We start from the raw sequence: 22,011 nt of genomic DNA, 5'->3' as shown, positions 1-22,011 counted from the left end.
TTTCAAGTTGATGGGTCATGCTGATTATGTTTAGAATGGCTTTAACGCTGCAGGTAATATCCCAAGCAAATTATGAATTGCCTGTCCTTTCTCTTATCAGTTATAGCTTGGGAGACATTCAGTCAGTGAACTCTTCTGAAGCAAGTAAAGCACAAACTTTTATCTTCAACTTACTGAGATGTGTATATACACCCACAAACAGCCATTTACATTGCCATTCTGAAGTCAGTCCAATTCTCCATTGTGTCATCTATCTCAGCAGAAGTTTTGTACTGGTGTAAGCAATGCTATGTCAATGGCAGGGTAAGGAAATATGCTGGAAAACTTTCACTTCAGTTTACAGCTAGAAACTACCAAAAGATGTATTTCATAGAAAGACTTTGTAGGAAAGCACTGTTATTAGCAACCATTTGTTGGAAGTTCTGATCTAGACAAGATATTGCTGTGCAGGAGAGCTACTACTGAACTGGTTCAAATCAACCTTATGTATGTATACTGAGTAGGAAGAAGGACTTGCCTTTTCCATTGTGGCAGAACACGCCATTGTCTGGAGGTTCACAACACGTAGCTGATGTGCCTTTTCTTGGGCTGGTTCTTTCCCTGCAGAGGACAAGCTGGAGCAACAGCATTCTCTGTTTACACACTACAAAGACCCATGTCGAATTGGTCCTGGGGAGGATAAACCATGGGCAATTGGTAAGACCTTCTCTAGCCATCAGTGTCTGAACAGTTACTTGTCTGTCACTAATGACATCTCTAAGCAGCAGGTCGTTCAGCTAATGGGCAGTAAATTTGGTGGAGACCAAATACTTACAAGGGGTATTTCTGTACCATATATTTTATAAACCTTAACAGTGTCTTGTTGAATTATAATTAAAAACCAAACAGAGATCTTAAACTTCAGTCCATGTTCTAGAACTTATGCATCAAGCTACTTGAATGCCTTCCCACACCTATTCTACTCTTAAAATAATCTCTAGATTACTTTGGGGTGGGGGGAAGCCAAATTATTGTTTCTGTACTTTCTGCATGCAGTGAAAGCCTGCAGCTTTTGATCAGAACATTCCATTTGGTGTTCTATAAATACTGTAACTGAGGATGTAACAAAGCAACTCAATAACTCTGTGAACTTGTAGGGTTCATCTTATAAAAGATTTAATGGAACTCCCAAGATATTCATACCTGGTGAACCTCAGTTGAACTTGGTGAAGTTTTAGATCAGGAATTAGACCTTCTCTAGAGCAGCAATTATAAGTGTGAAGATGCTAAGCGTAAGAATGTGGAACTGTTTAATAATGTGGCTTTACTCTGTTGTAACAGAAAAATAAAAAAATCAGAGACACTGGGGCTGAGAAACTGGAAGGGCAGAGGCAACGCTTTGAAAGGTGGGAGGCAGTAGGGAGATCTGGATAGAGGAGAAGTGAACACGAAGTGCTCTCAGTCAGAGCGGTCCCCTCTCACCCACATGGATGCTGTCTTCACACACCTGTGCCCCCAGAAGCTTCCCAAAAGGCAAGTCACAGGAGGTATGCTGGGACAGTCACATCTCCCTTTCTGTTTGCAGGTACCTTGTTGGATCCTGAAGGATTGTATGATGAAGAAGTGTGCACGCCAGATAACCTACAGAAGTATGCAATTCCTAATCCTCCCACGTGCTTTAGACAATTCCTTAAAAAGCCAGTTCATTGCTTGCTATTTAACATTCCACAAATAGAGGGGTGTTTTATGGACTGTAAAAAACAACACCCAAAAACCCCAACAAACAAACCCAAAACCAGACATAAATTTTTACTCGGGTGTACTTGGGGAAGAGGAAAAAAAAAAAAGGAAGAAAAAGTGTCTGCTTCTCCAAGTCTAATAGAATTGGCTTCAATGGGTGAAAAGATGAGAGCAATGGCAGTCAGTGGTTTTGCGTCTCTAGAGTTGATCCTGCCTGGACAGGCCCATTGGACAAGAAACTCCGAGCACTACCAAAAAGGGTACATGGAGTTGTACCTTTCTGCAGTCTGAAAGTCTTTCTGCAGGCAGCCAGTTCCGTGGTCACGACACTGTAAAGGACAGCAACAAAAGAAAATGTAGTTCCACTCAAATAAAAGACCCATAAAGTTTAAAACACCACCCCTAACCCCACAACTAATTACCCATTCTAGAAAGCTTGCAGAATTAGATACACCTAAACCAGCAAGCTCACAAGTATAGAGAGGTGTTAAATAGCACATCAGACATAACTAGGAATATGGCTTAATATCTATCAATGATACCAGTGCAGCATTACTTTTAGGGAGTGTTTGATATTGAGATTGAGAAACAGGTATCTCTGAGTGAGTGGACTTATGAGAAATACAATGAAAACTTAATTTGCAGAAGTCTTAAGATAAATTTCTTGAATACCTGTACTGTTTGTTAAATAATATGGCAGTAGAGAGAAATTAATAAGCTTCGTACATTTTAGAGCAGCACTTAATGAATGTGATAAGCCTTTCTGCACCTTCTCTACCTTGAAGGCTAGTTTAATGGACTAAGTATGTTGCTATTGTGACTAACTATAAAAGATGTTCTAGCTGTTCGTTACCAAAATATACTAAAGAGGTAAAGTTACTTGAATTAATGAGTCTGCTTCAGTTAACACAAATAATGGAAATGGTACATTATATAGGCACAGTTTATGGTGGCAGTTTTACTGAGCACAGTATGCTGCATGGTATAGATGGACAGTTAAGTGTATTAGGTGAGGCTACCCCTTGAAGTCATCTTTGTATCAGTTTTGAACAAAGAAATTGAATTCTAGACATAAGGTCTGGGTTTAGTTTATATTCAAAATAAGGATTTGTTACAGCAAGTCACACTTTGCACATTCAGGAGCCTGCAAAATTTCCAGGCATTTCTGTTCACATGTTGAAAACATTAATTTGGTACATGTGAAAGGGATTTCTGGAAAGCAAAAGTAAGGTAATTTGGCCCTACAATGAAGTTTGCAAATGCAAATCTCTATGTGGGTGTAACATCTATTTTATGGTTCCAAGAGCAGGCTTGGAGCTCTTTAAAAAACCCCTGAAAACCAAGAACCCCACCTTGTGTTTTCAAGCAGCCTTTTGAGACAATCTGTCACAAAATTACTTTTGGGGTATTTTGTTTTATTCCCTGAAGAGTTACTTGTATTCAGCAAATTAAGTTCCACTGACAAAGGCATGACTGATAGATAAAGAGCTATCGAATCATCAACAAATATTTATGAGTATTACTTCTGCTACCTATGTGTATGTACAGCACCTCAGTATGAGATAACTGGAAAATATTTTTGAGTGTCGGTAACAGAATATACATAAGACTTTTTGCCTACTAACTGTGGCTTTCAGTTTTCTGCAATACATTATAATTCTCTTAAACTGATGAAAAAACCTCTACTAGACCAGAATTTCCACTAGCTTTTTCTGCAGAGAAACAGGGATCTGCATATGTACGTTATATATTAGAGAAAACACCACTTCCATGAGAGGCCGAGAGAGCCTGTCCTTCCATTTCTGCGAGGGACTGGTAAACATAAAAATTGCCAGTAAGTTTAGAAAAATTTAAAGCCATTAATGGAATCTGGGCTTTAAAGACATTTAAATGTTAAATAGCCCAGAAGCTGTGGAGCACTGTCCAGCTAACAAGGATCACTCATCTACACAGCAAAACAGGGTACAGCCTAAAATTGATCTGTTCTCAAATTTTTCAATAATAAACCTTGATCAAGCTTTACAGACCTTGAAAACAGACATTTAAATTGGTAATGTAAGCTATACAGAGAATTATTTCTTCATCAGCACTCTTCCCTAGTTTATAAATAAAATGTAGTTCACATTACTAAACTAATTAGGCCATAAAAACAGCAGAACAACTAGTTCTTAAAATATTTCTTTCATGTTAAGTAAGTACAGCATACATAAAACATCGGCCTAGAACATACTTGGTACAAATAATGAGCAAGTCATTTATAACTATAGAACAATTAATAAGCTAGATGTTAAAATCTGGGCCCTGTCACAGTGCTGGCAGCTGCACAAGCTTCTGCTCAGAAAGGCTGCATGAAATGCACACAAATAATCTCATCTCACAAAGACGATTGTCACCTTCAAGCAAAGCACTGGAATAAGCCCTGAACAGAGTCTGGCACAGGACAGCACAGCTAAGAAACAAGATGTAAATGCAAATCTTTCCAGTTGCCACTGCTGGAGTGTGGCTCGCAATTCTGGGTGACAGGCTGCAACACCAGTAAGAAAAGTCTTCCTTAACTCGGGTGCTTCTCGCCTGAATGAGAGATGGTCCCTCGAGCTTTTTGATGAGGGATTAAGTTTTGCTTTATGGCTCCCTTACATATACTGCTTTTCATGCTCCTTTGTTCATTGCAGCTATGGTCAGCACTACAAACAAACCATTGGCCAGAGAGCTGCATGACAGAATTTCAATACTTAAACTTTGGAGTTATTTAGGACTGAAGATCTTTCAAGATAAAAATAAAGTTCCAATTACTTTTTATCCTCCCTTTGTGTCCTATGAATTAAGATGATTATTCTGACAAAATTCAGGTTTAGTTGTGAAACTCGGTCATAATCAGTTATGTTCACTTGAGTAGTTAGCATTTAACTGTTAGCACCGCACAGCCAGATGTCCAGTACTTGTGTCTACTTCCTGTAGAGACAAACAGCAAACCATGGTGTATGAAGTGGTACAAGTTTTAGTCAGACGCATGCACGTTTACAATTAGTTTTCCTCATGTATTTGAAATTAACATTTCCCTTCCATGAGCAGTTGTGCTGGTTAAGTGAATACCCAGCATTCACAGACTTTTAAAAGGACATAACTGAAGCTAAAACAAATTCATCTTTTAAATTAATGCAAATAAGATTTTTTTGCAGTAGTACCACAGCGCTAATCAGCAGTTTCTCCTACTTTGTTACTTAATTAGCTTTGCCAAATATAAATACAATTTTTGAAAGAGGTCAGTCCCATCAAAGAGCTTGCTTTCTTGAACCTCTAGAAGAGAATTTCAGGAAGTGAATCATTTGCAGTAGCTCTTTGTAGAATCAGCTTGCAAACGGGGTGCAGACAGTAAGCTAATTTAATGCAAGCTATTAGATGACGGTCTAAAACTAATACATAACGGAAGCTTACTTTCATAAACTGGTTACAGTAAACTCTAAGAACCTTCAATACCTCACTACATTCAAAGGGAGTTAAGGAAAGTTCTGATTAAATAACTGTAAGACCAGAATTTTGTCATTGTTATCTTTGGAAGGCACATAAAGTACTTCTTGTATGTATCAATTGACCCAAACTTACAGATTATAACACTACTGAGACCTAATCAACTGTAGCAAGTGCTGTATCCCCCTCTGCCACCATTCAGATCCTTCCAAAGAGACAAAATCTGACAAAGAAACCATTTGAATCTCAAACATTAAAACACAGCACGGGAGTCTGGTGTTTGTCTCTTGTTTTTCCTTCATTCTGTACTCTCACGTGCATGCATTAAAAAATTTCTAAACCCAACCCCATAAAACCCATCCAAAGCCAAGTCTTAAAAACTGGGTGATCAAAAATATCTTATTTTTTTCCAAGGTGAAATTAAAGGCTTTGTACCTGCTAGGACCCAAGTTCATGGCTCAGTGTTTCTCCTGCGACAGTTGATGATGTAGCTTAATGGCGTAATCAACTCTTACAAGGGAAACCACAGAACCTTGAGCTCAGGTTTTGGCAGGTAAGTAAAGGAAAATTATTTTCAAGGAGGTGGTTTTGAAAGTAAGTAGTTTGTTTGTGTTTTGAGCCAGATAGCAAAACCACAACCTAATCTGTCCCTCTCTGCATTCACAGTTATCATGCAAAACAGCTGCGATGATTGTACCTGATATTAGCTGTCTGCATAATATCCTACACATGCAGTTACCGTGTGCAACTCCTGCTTTTGTGTGCACAGTTGTGTCTGTTGCCTTTAGCGCTCCTTTGGTAGATCTTTTAAATAGAATACAAGAAGGTAAACCACATTTCCTTTTAAATCCAATACAACAGCAAAACAATAGAGAACAGCAGAACAACAGAGAATTATTGTAAGAATAGAGTGACAGGGACCTTTGTGGATTATCTGGTCCAAAGTCACATTCAAAGCAGGGCTAACTTCAAACTTAGATCAAGTTGCTTGGGACTTTAATAGTCTTCTGTGTAAAACCTAGTGTTAAGGTTTAAGCACCCAAACTACAAATTTTAATGGGAGAGCTGCAGGTTATTTGCCTGAACACAAGACTGGTACCTAGAAAACTGATTCTTAATTTTGACTGCTTCTGTGTATGGGCTTGGGCTGGGTAATCTCCGCACAAGATGGGGGCAGTACTAACACACCCGCTGAGTAAGTCCATCTCTGTAGAGGAGTTTGAAGAGTGTCACATACAGGAGTCAAATAAATTAGGCTGTCATTACTAGTGAAGTAAGAGCTTGAGGTCCAAGACACAGCAATCTGATGCTGGGGCTTGCTCAAAACCAACTACCCCATGCCCAAATGTGTGTTCCTGAAAACCATTCCTCATTCATACTCTGCCTGTAAAGCTGGCTGTCTTCATTTCAGAAGGAGTTGCTCTGATGAGAATGAAGAGGTTTGTATCACAGTGTTCTGGTTTGTTCTGAAGCAATCCATGAAACAGTTTCCTCCTCTGCTAGATTCAACAACACTGGAAATCAATGGAGGGGCTGTGGGCTGCAATATACTACAGAGAGCAGGCAAGCAAGGTTCTCCACTCAGATGTTTGTTCTCCTGGCTACAAGGGTAGGTCTACCAGTACAGCACCAGTAATGCCAAACCTGCCATGAGGCTCTAAGAGCAGTGTCAGCAGCTAGTACAGGTTTGTATTGCAAAACACATTTGGAAGACGACGTGCTTTACAAGTTTTAACAGTCCTTTTGGACAGGCATTACCCATACCAGGGGTTTGGAGAGAATCTAGTGTAATGCACAAAGGAACAGAATGAGCAAACATTTAAAGCACTTGTTTTGTTTTTTAATGAAATAGGGTGCTGGAAAGTGAAGAAGGAAGGAAAGGATACTTAGTCTATCCCACCAGCAAGAACCACAGTTCCAGTCAAAAGGGGAGGAAGGCATCATTGAAAGGAAACGGGAGGAGGATTGACTATATGCTCTATACAGAAGAAGGTCTCTACCTGGAATGGAAAGTGGTGAGTTTCAGAGTTCACAAAAAGAGCCATAACTCACACAACAAACTTGTCTGGATGGCACTGCAGCCTGTTCTGCTTGGGTTCAGATTCATACTGCACGGAGAACCTGCTGCTTTGCTATTTTTTACTTCTGCATGCAAGTACCAAGTTTGTAAACCTATTACATAAACAAATCTGAGTTTAAGGATTCTGGTAGCAACGCTGGTAGATATGCTGCTCTTCAAAAACAAACAAATGAAAAACCTTGTTTCCATTCTTTAAACTTTTGCCAGACTAAGTGTTTTGGCTGATGCTTTCCATGCCAGCAGTATCAATATTTTTTAATCTTTTCAAGTGCCTGGATGTTCTTTTATTGTGGCTCTGAAAACCTACCTAAGTTACAAGTCGGTGATACACAGGCAGAAGTTGACACAGGCTAACCAGAACGAGAACTTGCAGTGCACTGTCTGCTTCCTGGTGTAGAACCTTGCCTTATACAGCATTCCAGGATGAAAATGAGAAACCAGTTCGCACTTATTTACCATGCCCCATTGCAGTTGCAGTTGCAGAAGAGTAGGCAATAGAGCACTTCAGCATAGCTTAGTGCACGATACCTCCATCTGTCTGTGCTGTTTGCATGCACTCTGTGGACACAGCAGCTTGGCCACTAAATTCTTTTAAGGCTTCCTGTTTCAGACACACAAATACCAATGGCGCATCTGTGTGGTAAACCCATTCTTATATTTTGCACAAACAGCGACAAAACCAGTATTTGAATAGATTTGACCCAGATTAGGTCTTGATAAGGCTCATGCTGGCAGCATAAAGAGAGCTAAAATATCTGCGCTTCCTGCAAGCAATTCCCAAAGTACTGGCAAAGTAAGTACCTGGCCTGTAGGAGGGGACAACTGCATTGTATCAAGTAAGCATTAAGGTTGCTCCATCCAGCTTTCAGAAGCTGGGAAGCATGCAGTATCTCCTACAGAACTTTAATTTGGTCTTATGAAATGTTGCCAGAACAAAGGCTGAAATCCAGAGATGCAAGGAGCAGGGTTCCCAATTGCCTTAAGTTTCCATGAAGTTTATAACACCGCAATCTAATGAAGACAGGCTTCCTTTTTAGCTGCATGCCTTATCTGGTACAGTACGGCCAGCCCTTCCTCCCAGGTGAGTGCCTCCTTACACACATGGATTACCTACTGCAGCACTACAGATAAGCCTGTCTGGAACAACACAGATGCTACTGTAAATGGAAGGAAAAGGTACAACAAATTTCATCCAGACTAGTTCAACTGTGTATTGTATAAATGGTTTACCTCATCAGCTGCACCACACTGCCATGTCCTGTGTGACAGATAGTTTACCATTAGCCCAGCCAAGCTCGACTGGTCCCATACATCCACTAATACAGTAAGGTTGCTCAAAGTAAACTAAAAAGAGGCATAAAAGCAGAGTCCTGGTGTGTGGTACAACAGATCAGTTTTCCAGTTCCTTCTTTCTTTTGTTTTCCTTCTGCAGGAAGTGGAAGAGTTCAGCTTTATTACCCAGTTAGCAGGCTTGACAGACCACCTACCAGTAGCAATGCGTCTCATGGTATCTACAGGAGAAGATGACCCTTAAAACTGACCAGCTTTGAGAGATTAGGAGGGAAACGTTAACGATACTAAGAAAATATCAGAGGATAAGAACGAACTATTCTGGTGCCATGTTAGGAAAGACGACTAGACCTGACCCGGGCTAATCCCAGAATGTACCAACAATGACGGATATAAAAAGGGAAGAAATGGAAGGGGTTGTGGCCAAAAGCCACATCACAAGTTGCTCAGGCAACAGGGCAGGCCTGTACTACAATGCTTTCACTGTGGACCGAACGGAGCCAAGATGGAAGTCCTAATTCCTTCTGAACCAGTGCCATTCTTACTAAAACATGTTTTTATACTAATATATAGCACAATTTAGTTTGTAATTAGTCTGTGAGTTAGTGCTGCTCAATGGTTTTTTGCATCATTTCTTTGTATAACTAAGAAGCTAAAGCTTTTTTCTTTTTTTAGCCTGTTAAAAGTTGTAGTAGCGTGCTTGCATCAGTAGCATGCGCCCGCACTGCATGCCACTCTGAGATAAAATAGTAAGATACCATGGGGAATATCAGAATGGAAGTGAGTTCAAAAATCAGATACCAGCCAAAGCAAGGCATTCTGGGACTGGCAAACCCTTCTGTCATTACAGATAGGCCTTCAAACAAACAGACAAAAACTCTATTAAATTTGCAGACCAATACTTTCCTATCTGATTTAAGGATACTTAAAAGATCTGGAATTAAGACTTTAAGAACGCAGTTCTACCCTTATTCCAACTGTGTTCCCACTGAAATCATGAAGTGTTTTGTCTGAATGATGACTCCAGAATTGGGCCTTTAGCTTTCTAAGCGCAACTTATTCCCTTAAGAAGAAATATAATTCCCCTGTAATGTCTTTTCTTTCCTTCCCATACATGGGGCAGTTCTGAATTACAGTATGGGATGATATGTATGTTACAGTAGAGTGAATAGATTCCTGTAGTACCATTGGTAACACCAGAGCCAACATTCTGCCTTAGCTAGAAAGAGTAAGTGGGAAATAGCTTGTAAAATGCATGCTAGATATAGAGTTAAAATAAATGTAAGTGACATTTTGGGGGAAAAAGTGTAGAACAGCGTATGATTGATAAGGCAGGATAACCTAACAATTTTCTAAAGGAATCAGTATGCTTAAACGGAAAGCGTAGCATGGCTAGCTAGAGAGCAGAGAATAGAACTGTGACTCTCAGCCTTAGGTAACTAGGAGCAGAGGGTTTGTTTATATCTGTGAGACACAATTCTCCATTTGTTATGCACTCACAGACTTTAATAGGGGTCCTGCCATCTAATTTGTATGTTCTTTCAACCACAGCTCTTTAATGTGGGGCTCCCCTCTGCCATCTTATCCCTGTAACCTGACCTACGTAGCCTCTGTAACCTTAACAAAAATAATGAAAAGCTGAGAATCAGGTCCATAATGAGACTTGGCATTTTTTTTTAGGGATTTAAATTCAGAAGGGTTTGTGTTGCTGGGAGAACAATGAGACTCCTTGTGTTTTAACTGTTTCTTCTGCCTACTTCCTGTTCAATTTCAGTGTTATTTCCTCTTGCATTACAAATTCCCTGCATTAAAAAGAGAAGAGTTAATCTAATACACTTACTCCATTAAGTAAACTCTTTTAGTTACACTGGTCACAAACTCCTGAAGATGCTTTTGTTTTAGTTTAGTTTACACCTGCTAGGAATCAGCTTGAGCTAAATCAGAATAGATTTAAATTGGAAATCCAGTCTGCGCAGCGTCTGGTACTGGCTCAATTAGCTACAGTAAACAGTGGAACTTTTACTTAGATCAGCCTGATTTTGCAAGTAGAGAAACTCTTACTAGCCATGAAAGTACTGGACTAACAGTATTGGCTAATTCCAAGTAGGTAGTAGGTCACTGCTCACACTTTCCCACTGCACCTGGCCTTGACAGGTTTTATGCCTCATTTTCCAGTCCTGGCATCCCTTCAGCAGAGACTGCCTCTTAAAAGTGTTCTGTGCCAAACCATGGGGTAGTCTGCAAGTGTAACCCATGGGGACTCAAAAATGGAACCAGACTCAATTCCCCTTTTTGATAAAATTAGGAATTCAAGTTTACAGCATCAGAGACTTTAGTGTACTATCCCAGTGCACCACCAGTTTCCCACTTTGTATGTTTCTCTTTATACAGAGGGTGCACGTATGTGCAATGTGTTTTTCTGGTTTCTTATCTCTCCACCCATTTCAGAAAAACTTGTACCTGAAACAATGCTTTTAATCCTATTTTCTACCTTGCTTGTATTTTATTAACCTTTTTAAAAAAAAGCAAACAGTATCAGTAGCAACTTGTATGCTGTCCAGCAGCTAATTTCTCAGTAGTAAGATTAAACATAAGGTACAGTATTTTTAATAGCTTTCCTAACAATGTAAATTACAATTTGATATCAACTTCACTAAGTATCAGTTGCGGGAGCTGAATTTGACACTGTGTGGGATATAATCATAAAACTACTGCCAAACAATGTTACATTATTTACAGTAAAACTGATGTGGTCTAAATTACTTTAAAATTAGTTCTGTGGCTTTGTGCTAACTAAAAACCAGGCACTTTTGTCAACTTTGAGATACACTGAGAAATATTTTTTCAAATTTGAAGTAAACTGTTTTAGATTTCGATGTTCTTAGTTTCTCAGTGACCAAGAAACTGATAGTTGTAAAATGTTCTCTCTAAACAATACACTCACATTTAATCAGTCTAGGTAGTTCTTACTAATTTACTGTCTTAAGGATCTAACTTTGCAAGAGTGATGCTGGGAGGTACAGCATTGTGGCACCACTGTACAGATGTTCCTTGCTTTTCTGCGTTGATCCTGTGCCTTCTGATGCCTTGGTATGCTTGCAGAACTGGGAGAGGGTGTGTACCAGTAAACTGTAACAAACAGGCTTTCCTTTCCAGAAGAGTAACATCCTGGAGAAGAACGAGTTTTGTCTACACCACTACTACCACAGTTCATATACTATCTCACAGAGAATCATTCAGACAATGCCTGTACCAGCAGGATATCAGTCATTACAAGCCTTAGAGAGATACTATGTAATAGAATATTTGCATTTAAAAAAAAGGGGGGAAGGGGGAAGCAGGGGAGGGAGAACATGCCCAGGAAATCAAACCCTGGATAGCTTTTTCAGATCTCAGTTCCACATTGCTTAAGGATAGCATGACCCAATTTATTAGTAGGAGGTTATTTATAAGAAATTTGAGTTAAGCTTACTCTACTATGCTTACCCCACTTTGTACAGGAATTTCAGGTATCTTCAAGAAGTGGGTGATAACACTATGCTTGGTTTAATAACTGCCACTGAACAGGGATACTGTAGATGAAGCATCATCTGTTTTTATAAAAGCTAGATAACATCTTCTGTTTCTCATGTCCACTTTGCATTTTACAACAGCACTTCTAGAACAAGTGAACAAAAGACACAAATAAGGACAGCCAAAAACTAAGAACTTCCAGAAGTTTCAAGGATGTTGGGTCCTTACAAAGTTGGTATCTTTAGATCACTTCAAAAACACAAACTACAGAACATAGTCTCTCAGGCATATTCAGATCCAGTTCATCTGTGCACTGTTTCTCTGAGGGATGCTTTACACCACAGCTCAGCCACTGAGGACCAGGGTAGTAGCACCTAGTGTATAGCTTTGTGCTATGTGAAAAAGCATTTACTATAACTAATTCAAGTGGTGGCCAGCTCGTTTTATCCCATCACAAACTGGATGCTTAATAGAAACTGTCCAAAGCAACCAAACATGAACTGTACCACAGACTGGCTCCAAGAGAAGCCTGCAGCCTGCTGAGGTGTAGCCTGCTGTAGGGAAACCCTTGAGAAAGCCATCTGGTATAACAAGTTTACCTATCTTGTGCTAGTATTACAACAATGTTTTGTCCCAGAAGCACTCTCAGCTAGCCTGGCTAGACCCTCAGTCCTACTTGTTGGGTAAGACAGTAAGATTTAAGGAACTTACAATTGAAATAAAGATTGTGTTTTTTTAAAATGGCCTTTGTTTGGTGGTCCAGATTAAGCCAATCTGACTGTCCCCAGCTTGGTCTCTGAGCTACCCTGGGACCACACAGCAGCACATCAGTGTCAGCACATATCATCAGCTCAAAAATGAAGCATTTTTACCTCCTCCTGCCACTATAGGATGAGAACAGAAATACAATTCAAGCACTTTGAAAAACTCCCAGTTTTATCACCATTACAATGAGGGTCAAATTGTTACTGAAAGTCTCATTTTTCCATGCCGTCTTGTTTTAAATATAATCTTGATGCTTTTAAAAACTTGTATTATTGCTGAAGTTTAGAAATCCTATAATAAGAATAACCTTTTTTATTTCAATGATTTTTCGGTATTGTATCCTTCTGGAACCTAATGTTTTTATATGGTAAGCACACACCTTCTGACATTTTGTTATAAATGTATTAAAAAAATAAAAATTTAAATATTTTCATTGGTTTCTTTGCCTGCAAGAAAACCACAATCTCAGACCTGATAAAAACAAGGTATTTTGAACAACAGGGAGGGGTTTTTGTCTTTTATTGGTGCTGAAAGGAATAACTGGTTGATGCAAACAAGATAATAAAATTTCAAGGCTCAAATGATTCTGTGCAGTCCACTTTTTCTAGTTTTGTAATGTGGAGTCTGATGGCACTAACAGAAATCTGACTCTAAGGTGCAGTCTGGTGGGTGGCTCAAGTACAGTCTTACTGTGCTGCGCCTGTTCTAGTGAATCTGCAGAAAATAAAGGGTGAAAGAAAGGAGTGCTTTTAACTCACCCTCCACCTTGGCCTCTACTGCTCAAACATCCCCTGCACAGACACACCCCCGCTCAGTTTTCAAGGCATGCAACCTTCAGGCAAACATTCACAGTGCCTGCTGCAGGCTGCAAACCTGAACACCGCCTCTTGCACCAAGCCCATGCTTTAATTACAAGGATATGCATTCTACTAGCATTCAATGTAAGACCACTTCACAAGAATGATTTCTTATTATGCACTTGTGCATCTTGACATCTCAACAGTTACCTAGTCCCTGAACTAGTGGAGAGCAGGGTTTTACCTTTATACTGTCAGTCAAAGATAATTAAAAAAGAAAACACCCCCCCTGCCCAGCACATACATCCTTAAGAGATCCAGTGATTTAACAAAACAATGTCAAGTGAAAAGAACCCATTTTACTGGCTCAGTCTTTCTGAAGAGGCCACAAAGTCCTTTATAAAAGCCAGTAGGGAACCCCACCTTGAAGAATTTATTTTTTCCGCAAGCAGAAAGGAAGAAATCAGTGCAATGCAAGTGATGAAGGAAGAGTACAGTGCACAAGTTTCTTGTCATTAGCTCAGGAAGGAACCACTCCATCTTGTCAGACAGGATGTTAGACATGGATCTCTGCAGCTTTCTCCATCACTGCACAGGTGATTTTTGTCTGCATTCTGATGCTACCACAGCATTATACTTTGACAGACTTCATTTTCCACTGGTGGATTCCTAGTATGTTCCTCTCCTGCAATCTCTGATCTATTTTTCCATTGTTACAGTTTGCATTATTATGTAAGCAGCTCATGAGTGGGTTCCCCTCTATGAAGTGCTATAGAGCCACAAGGTAAAACACAATAATTTCTTGGACAGTTTGCATCTTCCAGACATCTAACCAAGAAGAACAAGTACAGAAAATTGTAACTTTTTCCTGCTCCCTCTGCCCCAGGAGTTGTAGTGTAGTTTATTATGAACTCATGCCCACAGCTGCCTGTCAGTCAGCACTATAACTGCAATGCCATCTGCCTCTTTGGCTATTGTACAGATTCTCTTGGCAAAGCACCTATTAAAACACAAACCTCCCTCTCCCACCAAAATTCCTGTTCAGAATACTGCTGAAACTGTTACTCTTCTCTCCCTTTTCTTTGACTATTTAATACTTTGACATAACCAATTCTCCTTGTTGCAGCAAATTCAAGTTGCTCACCTACATTTTCATGGCCTTTCAGAAGACATGCTCTTACCCTCTAGTGTTGTTTTTGACTACTCCAGATTTCCCATCTACCACTCCTCAAATCTGTAAGCCCTTCGTATTTTCTTCCATACTTTCCCTGACATTTAAGGAAGGCTCCAAGCAGCCATTTGTGACATCAGTGAGTGGGGCTTGCTAGAAAGACTGGCAGCTAAACAGCAATCCTCTTTCTCATCTTTTACATAATAGCAGATTTAACAACTGCTCCTTACAACCATTAGATGTGAACGGGAAGAAATGTGCATTAATTGCTGGTAAGATTAGAAGAAAAAGAGAGGAGAAAAAAAAAAAAGTATCTGAGAATTGTTACACATTGGGTCTGTGTACCCAAAAAGATCACGGAATCTCCATCAACATTTAGTCTGGGAAACATCTCGTTTCCCTCCTCCCCTGAACCCCCCAAAACCCCTTTATAGGTCTGATGAACATTTCATACTACTGCAAATCATACGAGCTGCTGAGGTTGTGCTCAGCCCTACAACATGCCGCAGTGCCCATGCCAATACCATTGCCTTTCACACTGATAGAGGCCTTTGCAACCTGTGAACCCAATCCACCTGCCTTCACTGTTTGTTATGTCCTCTCGCCCTCCTCCCGTCTGACTCACAGACTCTTTGGGGCAGAACACCATGTCATTGTCCTCCTGTCTTTTTTACAGCACCCAGCACTACATTGCCAAGGAAAATGGTTCCTAGGCACCAAGAACCATCTAAACAGTAAACTAATCAAAAGAGGAGATTAACCATAGTAGAAAAATGCTACAGCCTTCTTTAAAGGATGAACTGAATATAATCACATAAAATAAAGGGACATTTTCCCAATGTTCCCATTAACAAACTAGCTTTCAGCTGGCTTTTCTGTCTGTAAATTGCATAATTCCTGGAAAACAGCATCTGCTTACTCTGTTCCTCTGGAAATGTCCATAAACTGATGTTTCACCTTCCCTCACTCCCCACATAAATATCTTGTACTCACCAACACACACTTGCACAGTTTCCACCACTGTCAAACCCTCTCTTTGCTTTTTCTATGTAAACCTTTGATGTCTCCAAAGCCAAACCCGGCAGAACAACTCCAAACCACTTCAAGTGCCACAGTATGGTTGGTAAGCCAGGTGTGCCACAATAGCCTTTATCCGTATAAACACTGCAACAAAAGCCTAAAGCTTCGCAATAGTTCTCGCTGTTGTGCTATATCTGTTACAACAGGTTTTTTCCAAAGCTCTGCTAAAGCTCCTCATGTCCTGGCAGCGTGTGTCCAAAGCAACCAGAAGCCTTAAAGTCCCATTCCTATTCGCAAATGTTTTGACTCTTCCAAATCCCAGCAACGAGATCGTCAGCCTGATGAGCTCAATAGAAACCTTAATGTAATCCTGAATGCTGTACTGTCATTGGTAGACTGACTGTTGATATCTCTGACCGCTTTCCACCCTGCTAAAACGCAATTTGCCTCACAGATAGTCACATTAAACACTGTATTAGCTAATAACTGATACAAATCCTTCTGCATTAATACAAAACGGAGGATGATGGCCAAGACATTGCAATGTTAGACCAGAGAAACAGAGCTGCCTGTAGAAAGGATAGTAGCATGTTTGTAAAGCAGGGGGACACACACCCTACACATTTAAACTGTGAGCTGTGATTCCACAAATGCCTAGCACAATGACTCACCCAGAGTTCAGGATGCAACTATGGCAAGAACTCCTCTATTCCAGCTGCATCTTTCCTTACAATAAAAAACTTCTCCAGAAGTCAACTGCCACACTGTCACCAGCTTCAGCAAAGCCAAAACTATATGTTTTATATTGCTTAATAGGGACCTTCAGGATATCAAGGAACAAAAGGCAGTTGCAAGGTCCGCAAGACACCAAATGAAAAAAAATCCTAGGCCTAGCATGGTGCCAAGCACTATGCTAAATATATTTCTAATGAAAGGTGTATCACACAAGACAAACTAATTTTCAGTATGCATCCTGGTCCATTATCTCAGCCTCAAAATAAGACTGTTATGAAAGAGGTATTTAAACTCTATTTTCTGTTACTCCTTGGTTACATACACTTTCTCTTTTCCATATTTGCCGAGAAAGCTATTTATAGCCACAGCAAACTTGGACTTTTAAAAAAAACATGTCTTGTATCCCACAATAAGCACATAAGGAGGACTTCATGCTGTAGCTACTTCATTAATTATTAGATTAGTGTTCTTGGAACTCTGTGGCATTTTTGAACTAACGGTGCTTATCCTGGTGAGATTACTCTTGCCCACAGCTGACCTTGAGTGTCCTTCCACCTCGCTGCAAAAACCCTTGGCCTCACTGTTCTGCATCCGTGTGTTCCAATGTTAGAGCAAATTAGAAGCTGTAAATGTAGCATTTACTATACCCTGACAGAAAAAAACGCCGAGTGTCTGGTTAAATGCTGGGCAGTGGCTCCATACCCAGTGTAAGAAGTCCTTGTCCAGGCCTGGAGTCCCAGCAGCTGACAATTAAAAGGTTTCTGACCACAAGACCAGACAAGTTCAAAACCAGCTTCCAAATGACCACAATGGAATACAAAACAAACAAACAAAAATTCCTCTCCAAAACCCCACTGCTTTTAAAACAGTTTGATGTATTTTTAAAGACAGATTATAGGCATGAGCCCTACTACAGGAAGGGACTATACAGAGCAACCCAGAAGGTCTCACTCAGTCCTATGTTTGGTTTGAGGACAGGGGAAAAGTACTGAATTTCTTCTGCTTCTGGGTAATGCTTATTTACAAGTGCAAGCATAATTATCTGTTTGGGACCTTCAGTTTATTATTTAAAAAAAATAATTTATATTTTTATTAATGTTTTAAACATGGACAGAACTGGTGCTTACTAGCAGAAACTCTTCCAAGTATGAATAGCTCCCTGTCAAGGCTCTTATGTAAGAAGACTGACTTAAAGCAGGGCAGGGGGGAATAGAAAAAAAAGGAACGGAAGGAGGAGATACTCCATCTGCAGACACACTATAAAGATACGACAGCATCTAAAAAAGTAAGAACATTAAGAAAGATTAAACCGGCCTTAGTTATTTGGGAAACCTTCCACAGTACAAACACTGCTGACTAGTTTTGTTGGTGGGAAGGATGACTACACCTTGCCTTTAGAGATACTTTTTTATTAAATCTTATTTTAAATACTGTTATTTGATTAGCTGTTGCCCAGCCAACCCAGGGAATGCAAATACAGACTGTCTCAAAAAGAGAGTCAGAGCTCTCAGCTTTTAAGGGGAGGTAAACAATGGAGCAGTGTATCTAGTTCCCAGCTAGAGACAGAGACACAAGCGGAATATTCTCCCCGTAAGCAAAGGGATCCAGGCAGCAGCATCCAAGAAAGCAGCAGGAAGCTGGCAGTGGATATAAGGCTTGCATCGACCTGAACAGATGATCTGCTGTGAGAAAATACCTTTATTTATTCAGGCAGACTACACGGCCTAGCTGACTGGCAGCATGACAAATACAAAAATGGCAGCATTCTAAATTGGGACTCATCCTGCCATTGAGGGAGGCTTCAAAGAAAAAGAACGGGCTAAACAGCACCTAAAAGGGCAATGTCATGTCCTTATTGCAAAACTCCTGTTGATACCTGATGACTGCCGCTGTAGAACACGGAACATACCGCTAACCAGACCTGCACATTAGCATATCTACAATGGATCATTAGAAGAGTTCAACTCTCCATAATGCAGCCCTGACACTAACCTGGTTTGGGAATGTGACGGTCTGACAAATTCAATGTCTCAAACATCCGCTAAAAGAGCTTTGCTGGAGAAATTGACCTCTGTAAAAATGCTGGAGTTTTGTGAACAGGACAATGTGGACAGAGGAGAGGGCCCCACGGAGGGTGGGAACGCACCTCTCCAAGGTCCCAATTCCTTATCTTAAGTGACCAGGAGAAGGAACACAATTTATGCCTTCCTGGAGGAAGAAGGCCCCATGGAAGTTGGGACTGTGCTTCTATCTTAAGTGGTCATGCCAGCAGAAAAAGAGAGGCAACTTCACAATGAATCCCCCCCCACCAAGCTCACTGACTGATTCCAGAGAACTCCAGGTGTGGGAACTGCGCATGTTGAGATCATCAACTAACACACTATAAAAGAAGAGAGAACAAATCCTCAATGCGCACCCTCCGGAACTGGATCTCTACGCTGGCTGGACCAACGCTGGACCCAGGACTGGTGAAACCCTTCTCTTCTCTCTTTCTTTTTTCTCTCATTCTCTCTTTTCCTTCTCTCTTTTCCACAGTCCCTACACCTCATCCTTTGAAACATAAACTGTTGACCAAGTCTGAGACTAGGAGTGGACCTAGCCGCCCCTGAGCTCCTGTTTGAGAAGGAGTCCAGAAAGCAAGGGGGTCTGCTCTGAACCTCGTGACTCAACGGGAGGGCTCTCCTTCTGATACATTTCATGTTCCTTTTTCCATTTCATTTTTCTGTACTTTCCTCCTCTTCTCAAACAGCGGCTTAATGACATGTTGCAAGGTTCATATTAACAAGTTCATGTGTACTTGGACAAAGTTAGCTAGGTTGAATAAATGTTGATTGTTGTTTGAACTCCCCTGGTGTCGTTTCACCTTAATTCAGACAAAGGAAATCCACGAACCTGAGTCGCTCCAACTTTGGGACGCGACAGGGAAGAACTGCTTATATGATCCGAGGTGCTCGTGCCCCTTTTGAAAGGGAAATGCTACTTATACCTCTACCCTGCTCTTTCATTCATATAATCTATAAACAGCAAATAAAAACTATAGCCTGGCAATGCAGGCATTGCACCCAAATACAGTAAGAGATTGGCCTTGAAGAGCTTCCTGTCTGTGACAAGCACAAAAGAAAACACACAGAAATTAAATGTTTTGTCAGTATATACTCATGAAACCCGTGCAGCGGAGTGCCCTGCTACAACAGACATAAAGCCTATTTTGTATTGAAATATGAAGACATAGTCTTTCCTAGATTTTTCTCTGCCTTCTTCCCTTTTTGGGGACTCTTTTGATGTATATTGCAGGGTATGTGCCAAGAGGACGCAAGAAAAGGTGAAAATGTAACATTTAACATGGAAGTTGACCTTATGGTTCATTTATTCTGCTGTGCAATATAGAGGGAACTGATAGTTTTTGTTGAGCGCTAGTCTACATTATGCAGAAAGAGAAGGGTGGGGCAGGAGAAATCTAAAAAAAAAAAATTATTTAATGCATGAAGGAGAAGAAATGCAACTTCCCTAACAGTTTCATACAAAACAGAAACAGGTACTAAGCCATCATAATACAATATAGCAGCATAGTTTTCACCACAAGACCATAACATGTTAACATGCTGCCTCCACCAAGATCTTCATCCTATGCCTAGAGACTCAGGATTAGTGCTCTCTAATGACACACAGGCTTCACCAGATAACTTTGCTGTAATCTTACTACACTTTCACCATGCCTCATCAGTGCCTTCAGATAAAGTTTTGGTTTTATGCTTTAGTTCCAGAAGCTTAAACTTTAGGTGAAACATTTTTGTATGCAGAAACAGCTTTTGCTGAAGAGAAATGCAAGTCCCTTTCTAATTCTGGGAGACTTCCTGGCTTGCTTTTCTGTTAGCCTCTGAAACCTCTGCTTTGCTTTTGGGATAGACTGCCTAGTCAAGAGGGCACAAGGGAGGTTGGAGGAATAAAAGCGATTGCCATTGATTTTAAGCAAGAACGAGGCTTAATGAGGAGCGGTGCCAACAGGGTCACTTAAGGGACCACCACTTAAAATCTCCTAACAGAATGAAACTACCAGATTTGGAGCACAAAGACCATTTTAACCACTCAGATGAGAGCAGGCTACTGAAGACACATAGTGACAGAGATAGCTGTATATGTAGGCAGCTGAGGCTAATCAGTGTCACTTAACACAGGAGGTATGATAAAGCTGCTACGATCATTTATTTTTAAAATGGAGAAGAAAAAAAATGTTTTAAAATGAACCAGGGATGACTAGACTTTTACATAAAGAACCCTTCCCCTAAGTCTTCAGCCTTGCATGTATAGATTACGACAGAATTAACACTGAATTTAACCCAAAACTGGGCTTGGCAACTAATATTTTCCTTTTATCCCCCATTGCTCTCTCCCTTCTTCCCGCTAGGGCAAGGAAAGCTATGATATAAATGCTAGCCATAACACAAAGGTATCATAAGGGGGGCAGAATCCACAAAAACCCCTTACTCTTTGCCTTTTTGTCAGTCAGCACGGTTTGAAAAAATAGCTGTTTAGACTTAGTGTTTGTAAAGGCATATCTAGAAGAAAAAAAGTTTACAGCTAAATTAGACCTAAAAGCAACTGAACTTCAGTGTTACTAAAACAAATGAAAAAAATGAAGCCTTTCATTTTATACCTCTAAAGAAAGAGGCTATGTGTGTTCAAAACATTTTTTGCTCTTCCTAAGCTTTCCACCAAAAGGCCACAGGCCAGAGGCTCCACTCACAGGAAACAGGCTATGAGAAGTATTATGGAGAACTCTTACAACAACATCAGCTGAGGAGATAAGAGACCCTAAGCACTACTGCTGTTTTAAAACACCAGGGGCATGAACATCCAATACTAAAGCCACTGGCTTGGTCCTCATCTTACTCACTACTTGGTACAATGTCCCAGCATGCCAGGATACACACATGGCAAGCAGCAAGCAAAATTATACACTATCAATGTTCTTCTCACACCAGTTCATTACCTATGTGCGTCCTTGGTTTCCTCAGTCTGGAAGTCACACAGAAGCACCCAACACATGAACTTTTGTTTCTGAAGTCCCTCTATTACTTCTAAAACAAAGCAGGCCTCTAAGCCGGCCAAAGTTTGCTCCCTCGTGCAAACCTGTGGACTGGAAGCAGGTACTGACACAACTTATTTTATATAGGAAACAACTAGGCTCCCTGGGAGGTGCAGACCCGCCAGGACAGCAGGGCCGGCGGGTGCAGCGAGGTCAGCAACAGCCCGGTAGGAAGGGCCACCGCGGCGAGACGGGCGAGGACCCGCCCGGCGCGCCCCACGACGGCGGCCCGCGCCGCCCTGACTGGAAACCGCTCCAGAGCTTGACGCCCAGGGCCGCCCGCCGCGGCGCAAACGGCTCGCCCCCCCCCCCCCGCAGGAAACACCTCCCCGGCCCGGTTTACGGCGGCCTTCCCACGGCGCAGACA

At 40.8% G+C, this 22,011-nt stretch overlaps 1 protein-coding gene across 1 annotated transcript in view; it reads left to right on the top strand.

Annotated features, from left to right (window-relative positions):
- The window catches only part of SMPD3 (sphingomyelin phosphodiesterase 3, neutral membrane (neutral sphingomyelinase II)), a 34,361-nt gene extending 24,857 nt beyond the window's left edge, over positions 1-9,504 (top strand). The window contains exons 4-7 of the mRNA XM_010584702.1: positions 607-696; positions 1,565-1,628; positions 7,040-7,202; positions 8,700-9,504. Of these exons, the coding sequence (XP_010583004.1) occupies positions 607-696; positions 1,565-1,628; positions 7,040-7,202; positions 8,700-8,801 (419 nt within the window). The 3' untranslated portion in view covers positions 8,802-9,504. The remainder of the gene's footprint in view (positions 1-606; positions 697-1,564; positions 1,629-7,039; positions 7,203-8,699) is intronic.
- Positions 9,505-22,011: the final 12,507 nt, after the last annotated feature.

Source organism: Haliaeetus leucocephalus, unplaced genomic scaffold (genome assembly GCF_000737465.1).
Source record: "Haliaeetus leucocephalus isolate CR32 unplaced genomic scaffold, Haliaeetus_leucocephalus-4.0 Scaffold92, whole genome shotgun sequence".
Lineage (NCBI taxonomy): Eukaryota > Metazoa > Chordata > Aves > Accipitriformes > Accipitridae > Haliaeetus > Haliaeetus leucocephalus.
Note: the sequence above shows the minus strand (reverse complement) of the source record. Positions and strands in the feature narration are given on the sequence as shown.